This window comes from Zootermopsis nevadensis, unplaced genomic scaffold (genome assembly GCF_977971745.1).
Source record: "Zootermopsis nevadensis isolate Lab colony 2312 unplaced genomic scaffold, Znev_1.0 Znev_ptg000057l, whole genome shotgun sequence".
NCBI lineage: Eukaryota > Metazoa > Arthropoda > Insecta > Blattodea > Termopsidae > Zootermopsis > Zootermopsis nevadensis.
In genome coordinates this window covers 1,397,016-1,419,527 of record NW_028259188.1, presented here as the reverse complement: position 1 = coordinate 1,419,527, position 22,512 = coordinate 1,397,016, and the positions used below count along the sequence as shown (strand labels likewise).

Below are 22,512 nucleotides of genomic sequence, written 5' to 3'. Positions count from 1 at the left end.
TGCATCTATTAAGTTCCGCCTTGGTTGTTGTAGTTTTTCGCAGTCATAGATGAGGTGATCCTCTGTTTGTGCTGCTTTCAGGCATGAGCATGTTGGATCGTCAATGATTCCAAACCTGTGTAGATATGATTTGTTTTTGCCATGTCCAGTCGTCATTGCTGCCAGTTCAGGAATTATTTCAATATTTAGCTTCATTGTTTGTCACACTGACGGGAATAATTTCTTGCACGCTGCTCCTTTATTGGTGGCGCTCCACTCATTTTGCCATTTTATAACCCCTTCTTCCTTTGTTTCTTTAATAATTGTACTTTTAGGCTTCTTTGCATATACTACATTTCCACCATCTTCTGCTGCTGCCTTCGCTAATCTGTCTGCTTTTTCATTACCGAAAATTCTGATGTGTGCTTTGATCCACCCAAAATGAATAGTCCAATTTTGATCTTTGAGATTCCTTAATCTATTTCTTATCTCAGATATTACAAAGCCATGTTTGAAGTTGTTTTTTAGTAGATCGAGAGAAACTGGACTATCTGTGTACACCGCTACTATTCTTTCCTCAATGCTGATTTCCCTTAAAGTTGTTACTGCATCCAAGGCCTTTAGAATTCCGATCTGCTCAGCTTGATTGTTTGAGCAATGATTGGGTAACTTGGTTTTTAAGCTATAAATTAGTTCTCCATTTTTGAAGATAACAGCGGCAGCACTCACCTTTCCCTGGTGTTTACTTCCATCTATATAGATTTCCACAGTGTATTTATTGAAGTCTTTCACTTCATCAAGAGTTATTCTTTCCGCTGGATGAGACCATTCCTTCTTGTTTAATGGTGCTTCGTACTCGGTAGAGTCATCTTTCAGTCGGTGTATAGTTTTATATATCTGCACTGCTTCTTTGATAGTAATGCAGATAGGATATTCTGTCTTCCTGGTCTTTGCGAAGTGTGCATTTGTCAGTAGTGAGCGACCAGCCCACTGCCTCTGCACAATTTCTACTCAATCCTTATCTTTGTCTGCTATAGCCATCTAATAGGAATCAGGAGAGACTTGTGTGAGAAATGGCCAGGGAGTTTTGCTTAGGAAACATCTCGTTCATTGTTTTTTGTGCCATAAATCTACGGCATGGGACCGCCGGCTTTAGTTCCCTCCCGAAGGAAGTTGTTCTATGGATTTTTATCACCCCTTAAAATTCCATCAACCTCAGCAGTGTTTGAACTCGCGTACCTTGGGTCCAGTGGCGACGACATTAACCACTAGTGCAATGAGGGCGACAAGTTCGTTGAAATATTACTTTGCTAAAATAATAACAGGAAAGTTTATGAACATGTTTTTTATTTAATATTCTTAAATATATTAATTAGAAACAATTCAGAAAACATTAAATAATTTAACTATTTAACAAAAAATAAACAATTGAACTATTTTACAAAGAACTAAACTATTTCACTATTTAAATACTGAAGTATTTAACAAAAAAACTAAATAATTTATTTATTTAACAAATGTGAACAATTCAGATATTTAACAAAAAAAAATGAACAGTCTAACTATTTAAATACTAAACTATTTAACAAAAAATAAACAATTGAACTATTTTACAAAGAACTAAACTATTTCACTATTTAAATACTGAAGTATTTAACAAAAAAACTAAATAATTTATTTATTTAACAAATGTGAACAATTCAGATATATAACAAAAAAAAATGAACAGTCTAACTATTTAAATACTAAACTATTTAACAAAAAATAAACAATTGAACTATTTTACAAAGAACTAAACTATTTCACTATTTAAATACTGAAGTATTTAACAAAAAAACTAAATAATTTATTTATTTAACAAATGTGAATAATTCAGATATTTAACAAAAAACTGAACAGTGTAACTATTTAAATAGTAAACTATTTAACAAAAAATAAACAATTTCAAGATTTAAACAATTGAACTATTTTACAAAGAACTAAACTATTTCACTATTTAAATACCGAAGTATTTAACAAAAAACTAAATAATTTATTTATTTAACAAATGTGAACAATTAAGATATTTAACAAAGAACTAAACTATTTTACTATTTAAATACTGAAGTATTTAACAAAAAAACTAAATAATTTATTTATTTAACAAATGTGAACAATTCAGATATTTAACAAAGAACTAAACTATTTCACTATTTAAATACGGAAGTATTTAACAAAAAAACTAAATTATTTATTTGTTTAACAAATGTGAACAATTCAGATATTTAACAAAGAACTAAACTATTTTACTATTTAAATACTGAAGTATTTAACAAAAAAACTAAATAATTTATTTATTTAAAAAATCTCATCTAACGTCCATTCCTTGGAGCCCAGTTGCTTTGCTTCAGGTCGATGACGTAGTCGATCTTAAACTTTATTCTGCTAGAGAGCATCGCCTTCTTATTTGTTAGTTCCTTCATTGTATGAAGGAACTCAGACAGATCCTGCAAGAAAACAAAAATTTAAAGTCACATTTCATGGGCATAATTAACTTCTTACGCTTATAAGCCTACACATAAAACTAGAAAATTCTGCCACTACTCATGTAGTTCACATAGAACTTGCTGTGTGGGAAGGCGCGTGTAAATTTAAATTGAGAGCTGAAGGTTGCTGTCTCGAACAAAACGTAAGTATGTGTCTCATCTAAACAAATTCATAAATCGAGATTTTTGGTGGCTGAGCCTAGACATGACCCTTCGATCAGATTCCTGCTTTGTCCTGTCAGGACTGAGTGAATTCTGACATGATTCAGCAGAGGTGATGAGAGGAAACGTAAAAGTGTAACAAAATACTGAGCAAGATTCCCGTCGCACTAGACGGGGACAAGTTGAAGTCACGGCATGAGGCGTCTTTATATGAAACATGTTAGAGTGTAGAAGAGTATGAAGAATTTCAGAAGAACATGTCACGGTGATCATTTATCACACAGAAACACTATTCAGAACATTGTCAGCGAGCTCAGAAAGGTATTTCATATCAGAATAGATGCAACATCCTCACGCGTTCTTTACAATGTGCACTTTCAACCATCGAATCCACCTTCTGTGACAGTTCCCAATTTGGCCACCAGATTGCAGCACCTGACTTTCTACCTAGGAGGATATTCAAAATATGATTATGCGAGGTCGTGCAGAATACCACAAACTCCATATCAAATTTCATCCTAGTCTGTCCATTGGTTCTCGAATTGAATGGACTGGAAAGACAGATGGACGAGAAGGTGCGACCAGCCCATAATGCCTTCTCGCTATGATTTTGTGCAAAGAATGTATAACAATTAAGAAGACTTGCATGTTACAAAATGGAAGCCAGAAAGTCAGTGAGATCAAAGGGACACACTTACTGCTTTTTGCATTGTACTTTCCGTATAAACCTGTGGTCATCATAGAGCCCAAAGGAAGGCAATAAATTACACGGTAGGAGAACTGCAAATTAAAACTAAAAGTATTAAAAAATGAAAACAAACATACTTGGCTCTTGCTCTCGAAATCCTTGCCGACCGTCATCAGAAGAGTGCAGAGGCACTCCAAGGAATGTTCGTCTTCTTTGGTAAGGAGACGTTTAATGCAATGCTGCATGGTGCTTGTGGCGAGCATATCTGCTTTATGCAGCTCGCCAATAAACCTGTAACATAGTGAAGAAAGTGGCTGCTACATGCATTGCGTTATACCGTGAGCCTTCCTAAACCCGGAAAAGACAAAGAAACAGTAAATAAATTATTTAAATTTGATCATTTGTCACGTAAATGTGCAGTAACAGTGATTAAATATCACTTATGAATAATAACTGACAATTATGTACAATTCTCTGCTAGCGATATTCTACAGTTGCAGGTCATTATTGATAATGAATAGATTATTCACTTTTACCGTCAGGCAGAACAAAGCATAATGATTTATAAGTTTATAGAGTAAATTACAGCTAACGTAAAATAAATAAATAATATATAAATTAAAGACTGTGACACATCTTACTGTAGTTCCCAGTGGAATTAAGGTTGAAAGTACCCAGAAAAAATGGTAAATCCCCATAAGAGTTGAAATCAAAGAAGAACATGGATGTTCTTCTCTGTTTTACATTTGGATCTCAAGATAAATGTCAAAGAACAACATTGACTTTTATTTTAATAAAAATGCACAGCAAAGCACACTCCAGTTCACACACTGCTGCTTGCTGGGAAAATCTTGAATATTGCTTCCTCAATATTCTCTTTGATTTATTTTATGCACTTTGTCTTTCAAGCTACCCCATAAATAAAAATCACACAGTGTGAGGTCTGGGAAACAAGTTGGTCATAAACTTTCATTAATACATTTTTCAACAAACATGTCAGTTACTGCGGCCACAGAGTTATCGGTTGTGTTCACCTTTACTGAATCCTGCTGAAAGTCTAATTAACATAACTTCCTGAGTGAAGACTATCCATAAAAGAAAAACTGAGACAATTATTCACCATACACTGATTCCACACCTAACACCAACTTCTCGATTTTTAAGCAGAATATAATGAAGGACTCCAGGGTATTTTGAGCACCAGAATCAGTTATTTTGTGTGTTCATATGTCCAATTAAGAAAAACCAGGCTTTGTCAGTAAAAAACAATACTTGTGGGTCAGTGAATCTTCATTCATTGTCTGGATAAACCAGTTGCAAAAATGTATTATTATAGCTGGGTCTCGTGGTTGTTACAGAAAAAGGTGAAGTTTCATTAACTTTATAGCAGTTCTTGCCAAGAAGACTGAAACATCATATTGCTAGACTAGATATACCAGTGATTTCTTGACAAATGCTCTAATCTTGCAATAGTATAATCAAGTTTCTCTTCTCTTTATTTTCTTATGCAATTCTAACACATTCCTTTGAATGTATTAACGAAACCTTGGGGAAATATCAACACCAGATAATTTTTGTTTAAGTTCTCTGTGATATATACATAAGCTAAATTGTTTTTTTACATAATTATAAAAAATACAAAATAACAAGCCTGTATCTTGAACACACAAATAACAGAGGGAAAAAAAACAAAAACATTACTCATGCCAGTTTTCATAACCCTATCTTAACCCATGGACTTAAAATTTTTTAACAAGCATGGTTTCTGTATATAATCGCCCATACAAGAGCCTGGATTTCATTTAGTCATTCATAGATGGCTCCCAACTACACATATAAAAATAAAAGAAACACCTAACTTCAAAATCCCTGCTTCTGATGCTCACTCTTAATGTTGTGAAACCATTTTATTGCACAGAATGTTTTGGTAGGGCAGTCTGATTTATTTTTTGTGTATGAAAAGAGCATTAAAATCAGTGATGACCGAGTTAGGAATTCTATGTAGAATACTAACACATACATTTCAAAACTACTTATAAGAAAGCAACCTGCATACCTGAAGAATGGCTGGAGTATCTCCACTACTCACTAGGTAACGAGGATTATACCAGATGGTATTTGTGAATGTATGAGTGTCACCACATTCTATCACTTTCCTCAGCCAAACCAAATCCTGTGATTTAGGTGCTCTGAAAGGACTTGGTTTTTCACCTATTACAGGACTGCTGGTTTCTAAATTTTCTGACAACACACATATGGGAACTACAATTTCAGGAGCTTTAACTGCAAATTCCACAGCCTCCTGTCTTGTCTTAAAGGAATTAAACCTCGCTTCCTTGTATTTTTTCACAATTTTCAGTGCTTCTGATTTGTCATTATAGACATGCAGAGTGTCTGAAAAATGAAGCAAAAATGTTTATATATACAAATGCTGCAGAAATCTGTCAATGGAAATTCAACAGACAGTAATTACCTATTTTACATCCAAAAGAAAATAATTAAAATAATGACAGGTTTTAAAAGCAGAGGCTCTTGTAGAAAATTAGTTAGAAAATTTTCTACACTTTCATTTGCAAGTGAATAAATACTCTCCTTACTATTATTTACTTACCATCAGATTCCAAGACAGTGTCACTAGGTATATTTACACCGTAATACATTTCTTCACAATTAGCAGTATCACAAAATTTCTGTTTAGAAATTGCCGCGTCCTTCACATATAAAACGTTGCGTTTAAATATAAAAATCTACTGTACACATAACTTTCATAAAACCCTTCTTAAAACAAGAACTTCAAAGGAGTCAAGGTACGAAGACGTTAAATCAAAGCAGAAGCTTTATAAAACTCGAATTCAACTGTTTTTCCGTTATGATGCAATTACTAATACCAACCACAGAGACGTACCAACCTCGGGATGATAGACACCATTTCACGGACTGTAAGATGCTATTTTCTTTGGTAGTATATACATCATGCCTGATGAAATCTAAGGTTCTCACGGATTGAGTGCAATTGATTCAGTACTTGGGCATTCATATGCTAATGGAGGATTAAGTACAGGAGCTTATAAAAGTGTGAAGGAGTGAATTAATTGCATATATGAGGTTCTCACAGCAGTGAGCAGACATTACAATACAAAAGCAAACAAACAAAGAACTGAAAACATAACTGTACAATATTGATTTATTGCAAAATAAGTCATAACTAAATGTTATAGATAAATAAAATAATAATTATACTAGAAACAGTTTAATATTGAACAAAAAACATACACAATAAAATGTCATACTAAGTAAACAATAAAATACCATGATTATTGTTCAAAAAGCTGACTGACCTCAGCAAGCAAAATGCAATCTTTGTTAAAGATGTCAATGCTCCTACAGACTGCATTGGCAGCAGAAACACATCTGGCAGAGAGACTGGCCTTGAAATTATGTTGTACAGTAAAGGTAGAATAAGAAGATATCCTTCTTCTGGGTTATTGCGCTGTGTAGTCTGGTCGATGTTAACCAACGTTTCAGAGGTCATACTGCCTCTGTCATATGACCTCTGAAACGTTGGTTAACATCGACCAGACTACACAGCGCAATAACCCAGAAGATGGATATCTTCATACTCACCGCTGTGAGAACCTCAAGTCTTACAAAGGTAGAATAGTCTCTGATAGACCTAGTAGGTATGCAGAGACTAACTGTATCAACAACAGATGAGCAACTAATTTTGCCTTTAAAAATATTCACGAGGAATAGAGTATCCAAAAGCCTCCTCCTTAAATGTAAGGATAAGAAATTTAATCTAACTAATATATCGTCATAATTATAGGCACAAACGCCATTAAAGAATCTAGCGTAACATAGAGCTACAAATTTCCTTTGAATCCTTTCCAATTTAAAGGAATCAGTATTAGTAATAGAGTTCCAAACAACAGAAACATACTCAATTTTGGAACGGACTAAGGTACTGTACAAGACCAAAAGGCTATCAACAGTGGAGAAGGAAGAAGTAATGTACCGAATCAAACATAGCATTTTCAAGCTCTGTGATAATATATAGTTGATATGCTGGTGAAAATAGAGCTTACAGTCCAGTAGAACACTGAGATCTTTAACACAATGGGAGCGTGCCACCAGGTTGTTACACAATTTGTAATTAAAATAAATACTGTTTGTCTTCCGGGTGAATGATATAACAGTCGTTTTACTTAAATTAAGTTGCATCCCATTCACAAGACACCAATTTTGCACTGAATGGATGTCGTCCTGCAACAGTTTGCAGTCATCAACATCGCTGATACTCCGATACATCTTTAAGTCATCAGCAAATAAAAGGCACTGTGAATTATGTATGGAGTCGCAGATGTCATTAATGAATATATTAAAAAGTAAGGGGCCTAGGGTGGAACCCTGAGGCACTCCACACTTAACACGATAAGGATACGAAAGAGTTCCAGATACACAAACAAAAGATGGCTTAACCTTAAGTTATTTACTCTTTCAAATTCATTATCTGGGCCATTTTTAAATATAAAATTGCCAAACAAACGATGATTGAAAGATGAACTGTCAGACAGCACACAGCATGCTTATTTCAACAAATGTGGCCCTTACATGACATTTATGTTTACATTTTTAGAAATACTGAGAACGTTATCATTATTATTGATCATTATGCCACTGACAAGGAATCTAGCTGAAATAAGGTTGTAAATACTTCATTTCTGACATACACAATACATTATGCAACCCTACGGGCAAATGTTCAGATTTGAAACACTAAACATACACCTGTGACAAAGTTGGTGGAAGTTCAGCTGAACACAGCTTACAGATAGCAGATGTTAAAGAGATGGATCACTACACAGAAGTTGAGTGAACATAAATGTGGAATATGCTCAGATCAAAATATCACAATGTCCTGTTATGTGATTTACTGATAATACCAAGTAATTGGTCCTTGAAATATTTGCACCACCCATATAGGTCCTGCTTGGAAGCTGTAGCAGCAATGTATCCTAGCTGCATATATATAGCAGTTGGTGAGGCAGTCTGAGGGCCTTATTTAAATTTTGTGGTGCTTTGAAATCAAGTTCTCTATAAGTCTGTACTGGAATTCCAACCTAGTAATTTTGCCTTGCTTTTTCTTTTCTTTTTTACAGGAAGTAAGAAATGGTGCAATAGATGTCAATAAAATGATGAAAGTGTTTCTGACAGAACTTCTTCAGCCTGTTCATAGTGCTGCAGGAGCTTATCAGGTAAGCATTACTCATATTCATTCCTCCTATCACTGAATTATATTAAATAACTACTTTAGGCTTCTTGACATCTCAGTCTCAAACCCTAACATGGATCAATTTTTCTTCATGAGTGATACTCTTGACCTTCCCCTTCATGATCACCAATCTGTCCTTGCATACTGCCACATTATCTCCTTTCCTTAATTTTGCCTTCCTTGTTTTTTCTCATGGTGTCACTCTGTTTACTAGCAAACAAAAATTTCACAACCATATCACTTCACAGTCACTATCACTCAATTCACTCTCTGAATAAACACTAAATTAATCTCTGTTCACCACATATTTCATCATCTAATCACAACCTTTTTATTAGGTTTCACCATGACTTTGGCCAGGTAGGGCTTGAAGTCAGGACTACACAAAACACTTTATAATATTAAAAACTAAAACAAATGGCCAATGAACATGGCATGTGTGTTTACACAGCTGAAAATCATTATATTTGTTGAATCTACAAACATCATACTATGGTAATTGTAGTGGACACACCACACCCACTGGACAGGGTAAAAGCATTGTGGTGTGAATTAAAATATAAAATAAACTTAATAATTTACCGACTGGTTCTGTGGGGAGTTTTTACCTTTCCAGAAGAATAACTGGTGATAGTGAACATTGCCATGATAATGGACTTAAACATATTTCACTATTACACTAACAATAATTTTGAAGAAATTTGTTGTCCTACTTCTTTTCCATGAGCACAATACAACATTTTGTAGGAGAATGGTTTTTATGAAAGCACACATTAGCAGTGCATACTATAATAACTAAACTTGCTACACCTATAATTTTTGCTGATGATACTAGCATCCTATTTTCTCATTCTAATACAAATGACTTTAATAAACACATTCATGCAACATTTGAAAATTTAAATAGATGGTTTAGAATGAACAGATTATCACTAAAGTTTAATAAGACACATTATATTAATTTTAAAATTAAGAGAAAAATGTCAGATACTGTCACAATAAGTTATAATAATAAATTCATTAATAATATCTTCTGTACTAAATTCTTGGTAATTATGATTGATGGTGCATTGACTTGGAAGAATCATATTGATCTACTTATTAAAAAATTGAGCAAGGCTTGCTATGTACTTAGAAATATGAAACCATATATGTCTATTTCAGTACTAAAGACAATTTATTATGCTTTTTTTCATTCCTTAATGAGCTATGGCATCATCTTCTGGGGAAATTCATCTCATAGTTACACTATTTTTCTCCTTCAGAAAAAGGCAATTAGAACAATGATGGGATGTGGCAATAGAGTATCGTGTAGAAATATATTCAAAGAATTAGATATCTTACCGTTGGCATCACAATATATATTTTCTTTATTATTGTTTGTATTACAAAACAAAACTCTTTTTCCATCAAACATTGACTCTCATACTATTGATACTAGACAGAGACAAAATTTGTATCTACCCCAAGCCAATTTAACTATCTATCAGAAAGGAGTTCACTATGTGGGTATAAAGATATTTAATAAATTACCCACAGAGGTTAAGAATACCTCAAATAATTTTAAAAAGTTCAAGGTTGCATTAAGGCATTTCTTAATTACTCACTCGTTTTACACTGTGGATGAGTACTTAATTCGATAACTATTGTAATAAAAATACTAATTATATTGTCTTGAATTTAGTACGCTGCTTGTCTAGATGTAATTTTTTAATGTATGTATTTTATGTTTTTATACTTGAGTTTGTGACGTGTTCTATATCCACTATTGGATTCTTGGAACTTGTAAATAAATAAATAAAAAAAATAGAAAATTAGGACTCCCAGAATAAAAGTAATCATTTTTTTAAGATTGGCAAATTTATTGATGATGCAAGCAGAGTAGGAACAAAATTTTGAAGTACTAAACAACTGAAAGTACTATTTTTCTTATAATAGATTATGTACAATTAGAGCAAAGAGAAACACAACACAACACAACAAGCATACGATGGTAATACTGAAACATACCAGTACATGACATCATTCAAACAAAGCACTGCTTATTTACATGTATCCTTCAAATAATACAGCCAGTTCTTAAAATTAGATTTACAGACAGGAGCTTACATATCAACAACCTGAATAAGCTATTTCAGAAATAACAGCGTCCAACACAATACACAATTTACTTGTTTCAAATGAACACTGAATGTACAAAATTATTTATTTCCCTACACAATCAACAGTTATTTCACAGATCCACCTCGCAATTTATGCCACCAGTGTAATAGAGGTTCCCTCTTCTGCCAAATATATGCATTACCCCAATAACTCCAAGTACTGAAAGAGAAGAAAGACAGTCAATACTTCTGCAGGCAGCTTCTGCGACAGGCTCAGCCTTCAACGTGAGATAAGTTATAATATTATCACAGTTTCCTTGCCACAAAGTGTAGATAATGAAGCCCATAGCTACTATAACATTATTTCATTTTTATGTGAGGATCAAGCAAGTCTAGGAAAGAGCCACACATACAAAGTGGTACAGAATGGTCATAAAACTAGCTTAAAATCACAATTTTAATAATTCTGTAATATTTATTTTTATTTTAAGCATAAGTAACCTATTTCATCATCATCAAACAGTCAAGGAGTTTGGTCTTATTGACCTGTTCTGGTCTCATAGTCTAAAAGCCTCTTTTGTGGTCTTCCAGGGTTTCTTTGTCCACAGTGTGTGTAGTTTTTAATAATTTGGGAAGTCTGTCTCTCTGCATTCTGTTAACATGTTGAAGCCGGTTGTTTTTATATTTCAAAATCTTGTCTAAAATGGGTTTTGTTTTCAACTCTTTAAGTGTGTCTTCATTTCTTTTATAGGCCATCCAAGTGTACTTTGCAGTGCATCTCATAAATTTCATGTCAGCAGCTGTAATTCTGTTTTTGTCCTCTTTTTCATTGTCCTGTTTTCAATGCCATATAAAATTGTTGGTAGTGCCAAAGTATTATATATTTTTATTCTAGTTCGTTTTTGGACTTCTGATGGTTTAAAAATCATGCTGATAAGGCCAGTAACTTTCAGGAATTCTGAAAGTTTGATATCTATGTCTTTTTCTGCTTCATATGATAGGGAACAACCAAGGTAATTAAAAGTGTTTATTTGTACAATAATTTTGTTGTCTATTACTATTTTACTTCTTGCTGGTTCTCAGCCACAGAATGCCATTGCCTTTGTCTTTTCTGTTGAGATCGTCACCCTGTATTTATTTATTAACTTATTCATCTTATAAATTGATATTTGTAAATCTTTTCCTGAAGTTGAGATTAGTACTTGGTCAATAGCAAAAAGGATTGTTTTTAAGCTTGTATTCTTGAGATTGGAAATCCTTTTATTTTTTCTGTTTCCCAAACATGTTGTATTTCATTCAAGTATACACTGAACAAAGTTGGGGATAGTGGACGCCCACGATTGATTGGTGAAGATACAGATAACTTGGAATTAAATTTGATCTTTATTTTATTGTCTGTATAAATATCTAGTATTGAAGTAACTTACTTTTAAATTATAACTTTAAGTATAATTAATTCTAAAGAGTTCTGGTAGTGGTATGTTACTATTAGTACTGGGTTTCCAGACTTTTTCCATGGTCTAGAATTCCAAAGAGAATGTTTCAGATGGTGGATCTGCTTCCATCCTCAAGTGACAGATGCCACATTACACTTGCAACATTCCTTATGAATATGAAAGATGATATGTTGGTAAATCAGGTAGACAGCAGTATAATTCTCGAAACATGCTCACTATCTCAAATAATCAAAACTGGTCCAACATATTTATGAAGATCAGTGGACAGGTTAGGATAAAGCTAGGATTTTGCAGATCAAAACTAACAGCAGGAAAATGAAACACAAGACATTGGCTCACATGATGTGTATGACCAATTCGATCAGCCAACCTAGTTATGAGATCAATCAATCAGCAAAAAAGATTTGCAAGTTACAGGGCAGTCCAACAGGCCATGATAGGTTATTTAAGGTTCTGTATGTTCTGTGGGTGGGTACTAATGACAAGCAGGTATTATCTAATCATGCCAATTTGAGTGTTCAAATCATCAATGTTTCTGGCTTATGTTCTTTGTTTGGTTTTAATGATTTCTGATTCTGTCTTAATTTTTGTTCTTCATGAGTATTCCTATTTTTTTTTGTTAATTTTTCTTATTACTTCCTGCTGAAAAAATCTGATCATAGTGACATATAACGTTTCAGTTGACTTATTATGTCCCAACAGGAGAAACTACATGAATTCAAGCTGATGTGATGGAGAACTTGACCATTCTCCACCCATGCTCAAACCATGTTGTTAGAGTTTAGTCTTTTTTGTTCAATGCTTGTGTTCCTTGCAATCATGACAGAGTGTAATGTATAAGTACAAGTATAAGCATGTATATAATCAGAATTATTTTTGTTAAACACATACTCCTATAATGTTTATGCTTTGAATCTCCTTTGGAGGGTCACTGACCCAGTCACACCAATTCCATGCAACAATCTGATTAATTTGCAACTTGAAAACACAAGTTAATTCTCGCAGTCCTTCAATGAATGCTGTTTAATCAATAATCAACCATAAAGAAATGTTGTTCAAGAGCGTACGGTCTACAGCATTTTTAGTAATTTCTAATTTTCAGCTTGATAATGTAAAAGAAAAAGGTACAATAAGTATCGCCATGTTTTAGTCATTTATCAACGGTGATCGTGAAATATTTTAGTAGAGCGTTATCACAACAGAAAATTAAAATATCATTTACATCAAAGGAAGAAGCAGGTCAGTTCTGAATATGGGTTCCCTCCTCTGGCCCTTTACCTTTAGTAGGGGCTCGATTTCCACTAACAAAATTTCGCAGATAACATTCAAGAACAATGTCAATCATCGGTCATCAGAAAGAGAAAGGTATCATTCACAGAAAATTTTGATTTCCTTCGGCTCGTCAGAACAAAATTCCGAGCTATTTGCAAACATCTTGAAGAAAAAACATTCTCTGGTAAACTTTATGGAACATTATTAATCAAGACTTCGATCTGGGTTTAAAGAGATTATGATCCTACAACACTTGTTCATATTAGCAAATGTCAGAATGGAGTAACTCTTGTAACTGACGTCTAAAATATTGATTGTTTCTGCAGATTCGTTTGCGTAAATGTAAGTCGCGTGAGTGTTCCTAGACGGAGGCTGTATACACTGTTCGTTTTTGTGTGAATTATTTTTAAGTTCACAGTAATCTTGTTGTGGAAAAGCATGTTCTTTGTTGTTCTGATAATTTTAAAGCCTGTACATTAATTTTAGTTCATACAAATTCACTACCAGAAAATACACAAGGAAAGAAACAAAAGTATACTTGTTTCTTCATGCATTATCAATGACAGGTTTTTCATACTACTGTTTAAAAAATGTTAATTCTTGTCTTGTTGGCTTAAGGATGAAAAGTATTGGGTTCCTAAAGTGTAACTTTTTTTGATTGCCTAATATGCAAAATCAAGGTTCTTAATGAACTTTCAACCATAACACAAATATAACTGCAACAGTCACATCAACTTATGGAAACTGTCATACAGCCATTCTTTATGAATTCAAAAGCTGAACAATTTATACTAATTGGGAAGGAGGATTCAAACAAATCAGGGAGGAACAGGCATCTTGTTAGATCCAAGAACAGAACAGACTACAAAGCACATTTACTGAATACCATAATAAGTGCAGAACTGCATTAAAGCTACAATTCATTCATGAACATTTTGAAACTTAACCACCAAATCTGAAAAACCTTTTCCTGCTATACTAATTGCAGACAAATTATAAATGAGTCAAACTCATTTTTTTACAGCAATGCATGAAATTTCTGTGGGACATGGTCCTCAGAGATGGGCTGGCACTGTCAGAGAACTGTGTAAGTTAACTGACTGGAGTCAAATGCTGAGTCAAATTACTGTTCATTTTTTGTTTTCAAACATTATTTAGAGGCAGGGTTCTTTTCCTGTCAGTATGGTATGCAACAGTATACCATACTCATACCTCCTTTCCCATAAAACAGAAGAATACATAATAATAGCATATATTGATGAAAAACTTGAAGCTCCCTTACCTGAGTACCAGTGCAGGAATGTAAAATAACAGCATGTGAGTGGTCTGGCACATACATATAGGTTAAAAGATATGGTCATGAATCATGTGATATGACATTATTATAAAGTTACCTAATAATGGGGTGACAATTTTAAATAGAGAATTAAATGATAAACAGACTGTCAAATTATATGCCCACAAGTGAGAGCATTTTATTTTATATTGAAACAAACAATTTTTTATTCAATGAAACTAGAGCGCTGAATGGTAGATACTTTGCCTCATGTGTGTGTGCTTGTATCAGTATACATGTGTTATAAAAAATGTCCTTATTCTAACACTCAGGTGTCCCTGTGATGTGTGTACCCATTTCTTGTGCTGGAAATTGCTCGGCTAGTCATCTTGACCACCAGCTTTGTTATTGCCATGTTACTGGTAAAGGAGAACATTGCATACCTTGATTTACTTATTGGCGGCTGCTGTTTAGGAGGCTTTGTCTTATGTAAGTTCTAGAAATCTATCGTACAAGAATTTCATGCAATATAGTGTGGTTGTACAGTTTTTTATAATAGGTTAATGTGATGTGCTCCTTATGATGTTGATATTGCTCATAATTTTTAGTTCAGTGTTTTAATTACAAAAAGTTTAAATCAAAAATAAATAGGTATCAGAGTCCTTTAAATATTTTATCTACATTTCATTTCTATTTATAAAAAAATCTATCTTATATTCTTTGATATGCCTCTCACTTAAAGCTATGATGTAAAGACCCAGTATACCAAGAAAATGGTTAACAATCATCTTCAGACTTACTGCAGCGAAAACCTCAAATCCTACAATCTTTATTATTCTTGCATTAAAACTTGCACTCAGTCCAGATCTAAATAAGCCACTTTGGCATACTGAAAACAGTTGGAAGTGAAACCTATATGTGGAGGTATTGTCAAATTATCATCATTCATTGACATTTCCACGTGGTTCAATTATCGTATGATAAAGTATTCTCCATTCTTCCATGTTCTTTCATAAAAACGTTTTCATTTCTCTTACTGTATAATTTCATCAGTTTGTTTTCACACCAGTCATGTATTCACAGTCTTAATTTTTTGTGCTCTCAAAGAATGCTGCTGTCATCTGTGCATAATGTACATTTCCACCACATTATACTCCATTTCACTTCACTAATTCTTTTCACAATGTTACTAAGTTTTTACCTGCAGATCTTGCCTAATATCTTGTTTTCAGATATTCAGGTCAGTCTGCTATGTACAGAAAGACATTACTCCTTTCAAAGCCTTGAAATTAGGAATATTACATTTTTTGGGACTTACGGTTTCCTGGCAATAAAAATATGGAATTAAATAAAATGTTAATTATCTACTAATTTCCTTCTTGCCGGTTACAGTGGCCACACAGTCTGGGGCGTGGGCTTCGTGCTCTCAGACACTGGGACCATGGGTTCGAATCCCACTCAAGGCGTAGATGTTTGTCCATGTCTTTCTGTGATGTTCTGTTCTGTGTACAGGTGGACTGATCACTCATCCAAGGAGTTCTATCAAATGTCTAAATAAATCAAAAAACATCTGAAAGGAGGCCCCTATGCTCAACATAGGAATGAAAAGGGCATAAAGAAAGAATTTCCTTCGTCTTATCTTCCCCCAAACTTCGATGCAATCTTAAGGTGGAAATCTTCTGTTTTGTTTAATTCAATCCTGTTCTCCTTTCCTTCTCTAATTTAAGATATATTCACAAAATGAACACTAAAATTAAATTAATCTCTTGTCCTTCTACCCCCTTCTAATTTGAATTATTTTGGCAGAAAGTAACTATAAGAAGTAGCTAATTTAGACAGTAACATTTTCATGTTCAAGCAGATGCCTAGTTATTATGATGTAACAGTGTCCAGACTCACAGACAGTTTTTTCTAAGTGAGATTTGAAGTTTTCACATTGTGGCGAGGATGATGTTCTTTTTGGTTCTGGTGCCATGTGGACTGGCTGATAGATACCAGTGTTTCGGAGAAGCATACTGTCTCCATATTCAGAGCCGAAGTGACAATGCATTGTCCAATTGGGAAATAATGTGCCCACAGTACATGTTACTTCATTTGTTTGCAGTATTTCTCTTCTACCAGTGGTTCTGTGTCCTGAGCTTCATACAGACTGTGAAGGAACTTGAGCTGGTGCATAAGATGGGTCACTATGAAGAAGGCAAACTGAATTTTCATAAATACCAGCGCATGAATGTACTGGAGCTTGGGGCAGAACGTTATCCAATGAGTGAAGATTTTGTACCAGTTGCAGACTTCAGTCGCCACTATAATAAGAAATCAATTAATGAGAATATTCGTCCAAGATTTAGCATAGATAGTGATTATAATAATGTAATGGCCAGACCTGAATATTAGAGTAAGTCCTTGCACATTTCAGTATGGAGTCAGGAAATTCAAATGAAGACATCTGGTTCTCTACAAAATGTTTGCACTGCTTTACTGTGCAGGTAACTCTTATAATTTGTTAGCACTGTCACCTTCTATCTCAGTGCATGTTTTCCAATGTCATGACGTCACTGTGTGGTCATGCTACATGCTGCACCTTCTCACTGAGTGTGAAATTTTATAAAAGAGACAAGTCTGTGAGGAGACTTCTTTGTTTTCTTGCAACATCTGTTTGAAATTACAATTCGGTAGTAGAAAATAGGTATATGCAGCGAACTGAGGGATGACTAACACAATTCCTCAGAGAACTATATAGGACAGAATATGTTGGAAAAGGGGATTAGAGGCTATCAACATGAAGATGTTTAAAACTGAAAGTTCTTTATTATTAAATAAAACCACTATTATACAGAAACTTTTACACTTACTGTCCAACTGGGTAGCAGTCCTTACAGTTCCAGCCTCCAACACATAAACAAAAGCTAAACCATGTTTTGTATTTTAAACAGCAGTGGAATTTTTTGTATGATATTACATGTTTGGCAAACCATGTATAATCAAATTTTCCATGTTCAACCAATAATTGTACATATTTATTTTCACACATATAATGGAATGTGTTCTTTTCTGTATGCCCATTTGTTAGAAATTAAAATATAATTGCAACATGTGACATCTTTCTATTCTTAGTATTAATTTTTATAGCCATTAAAACTATTAAAATCTGTAATACGTCACTGTTTAATTTATTTCAAACAGGTGAAACCTCTTTATTGTTAACAGTATGTTGTACTTTAAGTGTTTTTATATAGAATTTATCAGAAACTACTTTTATTAACTTTTCCTATGTAAGTACATTTCTGATAATGTTCTAGCTGGACTCATATTCTTTTTCTGATGTCTGCCTTATACTGCAGTACTGATGTCATATTATGTACCACACTTGTTACAGTGTTGTGTACTTTAGAAAACATTAATAACAACACTTTCCAATAAATTCTATATAAAATAACACTTTGTATACTACAATATAATAATAACACAGTTCTCACTGCAGTGCTCGTCCCATTTCTCACTGCAGTCCTCGTCCCAGACCCCACTGCAGTGTTTGTACCAGTACTCACTGCAGTCCTCGTCCCAGTCCTCACTGCAGTCCTCGTCCCATTTCTCACTGCAGTCCTCGTCCCAGTTCTCACTGCAGTCCTCGCCCAGACCCCACTGCAGTGTTTGTACCAGTACTCACTGCAGTCCTCGTCCCATTTCTCACTGCAGTCCTCGTCCCATTTCTCACTGCAGTCCTCGTCCCATTTCTCACTGCAGTCCTCGTCCCATTTCTCACTGCAGTCCTCGTCCCATTTCTCACTGCAGTGCTCGTCCCAGTTCTCACTGCAGTCCTCGTTCCAGTTCTCACTGCAGTCCTCGTCCCATTTCTCACTGCAGTCCTCGTCCCAGTCCTCGTCCCATTTCTCACTGCAGTCCTCGTCCCAGTCCTCACTGCAGTCCTCGTCCCATTTCTCACTGCAGTCCTCGTCCCATTTCTCACTGCAGTCCTCGTTCCAGTTCTCACTGCAGTCCTCGTCCCATTTCTCACTGCAGTCCTCGTCCCAGTCCTGTCCCATTTCTCACTGCAGTCCTCACCCAGACCCCACTGCAGTGTTTGTACCAGTACTCACTGCAGTCCTCATCCCAGTTCTCACTGCAGTGCTCGTCCCATTTCTCACTGCAGTCCTCATCCCAGTCCTCACTGCAGTCCTCGTCCCAGTCCTCACTGCAGTCCTCATCCCAGTCCTCACTGCAGTCCTCGTCCCATTTCTCACTGCAGTCCTCATCCCAGTCCTCACTGCAGTCCTCATCCCAGTCCTCACTGCAGTCCTCGTCCCATTTCTCACTGCAGTCCTCGTCCCATTTCTCACTGCAGTCCTCGTCCCATTTCTCACTGCAGTCCTCGTCCCATTTCTCACTGCAGTGCTCGTCCCAGTTCTCACTGCAGTCCTCGCCCAGACCCCACTGCAGTGTTTGTACCAGTACTCACTGCAGTCCTCATCCCAGTTCTCACTGCAGTGCTCGTCCCATTTCTCACTGCAGTCCTCATCCCAGTCGTCACTGCAGTCCTCGTCCCAGTCCTCACTGCAGTCCTCATCCCAGTCCTCACTGCAGTCCTCGTCCCATTTCTCACTGCAGTCCTCGTCCCAGTCCTCGTCCCATTTCTCACTGCAGTCCTCGTCCCATTTCTCACTGCAGTGCTCGTCCCAGTTCTCACTGCAGTCCTCGCCCAGACCCCACTGCAGTGTTTGTACCAGTACTCACTGCAGTCCTCGTCCCATTTCTCACTGCAGTCCTCGCCCAGACCCCACTGCAGTGTTTGTACCAGTCCTCACTGCAGTCCTCGTCCCATTTCTCACTGCAGTCCTCGTTCCAGTTCTCACTGCAGTCCTCGTCCCAGACCCCACTGCAGTGCTCGTCCCATTTCTCACTGCAGTCCTCGTCCCATTTCTCACTGCAGTGCTCGTCCCAGTTCTCACTGCAGTCCTCGCCCAGACCCCACTGCAGTGTTTGTACCAGTACTCACTGCAGTCCTCGCCCAGACCCCACTGCAGTGTTTGTACCAGTCCTCACTGCAGTCCTCGTCCCATTTCTCACTGCAGTCCTCGTTCCAGTTCTCACTGCAGTCCTCGTCCCATTTTTCACTGCAGTCCTCGTTCCAGTTCTCACTGCAGTCCTCGTTCCAGTTCTCACTGCAGTCCTCGTTCCAGTTCTCACTGCAGTCTTCGTCCCATTTCTCACTGCAGTCCTCGTCCCAGTTCTCACTGCAGTCCTCGCCCAGACCCCACTGCAGTGTTTGTACCAGTCCTCACTGCAGTCCTCGTCCCATTTCTCACTGCAGTCCTCGTTCCAGTTCTCACTGCAGTCCTCGTTCCAGTTCTCACTGCAGTCCTCGTCCCAGTTCTCACTGCAGTTGGCGGTTGGCAACTGCTATTTATACCCATACAACGCGTGACGTCACGTATTGCGCAACAGTGAGAAAAGGCGCTCAATTCGGTTCATTCCGGCGTGCATAAGAAATGAAAAATGAACCTTATGGCCTGCCAATCGAGACTGTTGCACGTCTGTGTCACAGGTGTGCTTTACGAATTCCAATCTTTCTCGCGCAGGTTTTCGTATTTTATAAGAACGACTGCGTTTCGTATTTACACATTATTTGTAGTTAAAGAAATTCAAATTTCAATTACTCAAAGTTATAATTTGGTTACATTCCATCCTAAATATACAAAGTCAATAATTAATATTAAATACTTTCTGTGTAAAAGGAAATAAATTTAAAGGTGATGAAAAGAGGCTTGAAGTAAATTTTGTAATTTAATTTGCCCTTGTTTAAAATTATCGTCGTATTTTATTATACTCGTACTTGTTTAATTTTAAAGACGATTTTTGAGGGGCCCGGGCGCTGTTGAACCCATCGCCCCTGCGACAGGGAAAATGTTTCCTTGCTTCGAATCCCGATTATTCATTTTGACCAATGAGAGATCACAGGAAGGTCAGAACTCTGGGGAAAAGTGTCCTGGGTTCGATTTCCTTCAAGGGCGGTTCCTGTAGCTCGGAAACTAAGCGAGACAGAAGAAGGGCGCCAGGATCAGAGTTTTTTGCTTCGAAGAGGAGATTTCGGAAAGGAAGGCCTCGACACTGAGTTCGAGTCCCGACAGGATGGTTTCTGTTCACTGGAACGCAACCGCGATAAAAGAATGACGTCAATGAAAAGTTCTTTAGTTTCGGAGAGGAAATTTCGGGGTCTAAGGTCACAGACACGGATACACAGTCCTCGGTTCGAGTCTCTATTAGGTCGTTGGTTTCCATGATTTTTTATTTTTACCCCCAAGGCTTCCTTCACTGTTTTGAGGTGTTGGCGGACATTAGCCACGAGGGCTGAGATACACGTAGTTTGATGGGTAAATATGAGCTGCCAATACACTATACAAGGGTGCACAAAATGTGTCCAAAATTGGAATGTGCAGTTCAAATTCACACACATGACACCAGCACTGCAGTATTTCCAAAGAAGTCTGTGGGCCAGGTGCTGGTAAGAATGTGAAAGACTTCAGAAATGTCTGACGCACACACACAAGCTCATAAATATATCAGAAATCAAACAGCTCACAAAACGCATCTGATAAAACTATCTACAAATCTGTGCACGATAACTGTCACAGAAATTAGAAACATCAATACCAAGCTTGTCTTGTTACGTTGATCTGTGTCTTATGCTTCTTGGTTCAAATTTAATATATATATCGGGTGTGCGATTTATCAAATCTTTCACAGCCTTACAAGTGCCTTTTGACCTGACCAACTGGACCATTCCCTTGTACGACATTTAGAAGCACAAGCAACTTGCTTTGGTCTCTGGAGTATCAGCGTGCACATTCTATACCTAAATACTGTTCAAGATTAAACATCCTAATTCTAGGCATAACTTGTACTAATTACACGGCCACAGGAATCTGGGAGTCTAAAATGTCAAATTTCGTAAACTGGGAGTAAAGTAGGTAATAATGCTAATTCACTTTATTGATAGAGCTACCAAAACCGGCTGAACTTCTTTATTGCCCCGAGAGATGGCTCAGCGAGTATGAACCCCGCTCTCCTCGACAATCAACGCTCATAGTACCAAGACTACTCAATAGAGTGCATCCGCTGCCGCACAATAATATTGATTTTAGTTGGACAGATTTCGCCTGCGTGAAAGAACGCTCTATGGAACACAGATTTTAAGATCACGAATGAAATGAGGCAGCGAAATTTATTTTACCCATTACTTTTACGAGCTGCATACGGACTTGTCCCTCTGATCCAGTAACCAAATCAGCCAACATTTCTTCATTAAATCTGGCGTGAACAGAGTGCACTGGAAGCCTTTTTAAAAAGTAATTAGATTTGTGTCAGTCCAGCGGAATTCGGCGTCCTAATTCACAATGTTCTTTATTAAAATTGCCAAAAAATGAGATTCTGGAACGAACTGTGGATTAATATAAGCCACAAAATACAACTATAAAATTGTCAAGTCCAAATTGTAGGCATGTATGAAAAATATAATACCCACCTATCATATTGGCCAACATAGACATATGCTTATTTTGCATGCATCGCGTTAAAGAACAAATGAGCGTAAGAAAAAGTCATTTGTCTTTTATCTTTGAGTGCGCTTAGTCCAGCTTAGGTCGTTGCAAATATTCCGTCAAAGTCAGAGGCCACGCCCAACATTTCGGAACAATTTCTCATTCTCACGGCCTGGAATTGTTAGCCCCGCGACGACCCAAAGGTCGGAGAATCACCCCTTGTCGGCTGTCCGCGAATGCTTAT

At 36.3% G+C, this 22,512-nt stretch overlaps 2 protein-coding genes across 13 annotated transcripts; one reads left to right on the top strand and one right to left on the bottom strand.

Annotated features, from left to right (window-relative positions):
• Positions 1-2,211: 2,211 nt before the first annotated feature.
• Positions 2,212-6,274, bottom strand: LOC147871381 (ankyrin repeat and LEM domain-containing protein 2-like). 2 transcript variants are annotated; one of them, XM_087361229.1, is made up of 3 exons: positions 5,966-6,274; positions 5,411-5,748; positions 2,212-3,702 (listed from the first exon to the last, which is right to left on the bottom strand). In XM_087361229.1, exons 1-3 carry the CDS (start codon positions 6,012-6,014, stop codon positions 3,625-3,627), a joined length of 465 nt encoding a protein of 154 aa, XP_087217355.1. In that variant the 5' UTR covers positions 6,015-6,274; the 3' UTR covers positions 2,212-3,624. The 2 variants fall into 2 exon arrangements, with proteins under 2 accessions (XP_087217355.1, XP_087217356.1); XM_087361230.1 differs by having other exon boundaries at positions 2,212-3,645.
• Positions 6,265-17,889, top strand: LOC147871380 (uncharacterized). Of its 11 annotated transcripts, none has more exons than XM_087361232.1 (4): positions 6,347-6,427; positions 8,514-8,609; positions 15,066-15,222; positions 16,838-17,889. In XM_087361232.1, exons 3-4 carry the CDS (start codon positions 15,147-15,149, stop codon positions 17,125-17,127), a joined length of 366 nt encoding a protein of 121 aa, XP_087217358.1. In that variant the 5' UTR covers positions 6,347-6,427; positions 8,514-8,609; positions 15,066-15,146; the 3' UTR covers positions 17,128-17,889. The 11 variants fall into 11 exon arrangements, 8 of the variants coding, with proteins under 8 accessions (XP_087217361.1, XP_087217358.1, XP_087217357.1 ...); XR_015538796.1 differs by lacking the exons at positions 15,066-15,222; positions 16,838-17,889 and adding exons at positions 7,007-7,133; positions 16,246-16,826 and having other exon boundaries at positions 6,367-6,807; XM_087361231.1 differs by lacking the exon at positions 6,347-6,427 and adding an exon at positions 6,908-7,006.
• Positions 17,890-22,512: the final 4,623 nt, after the last annotated feature.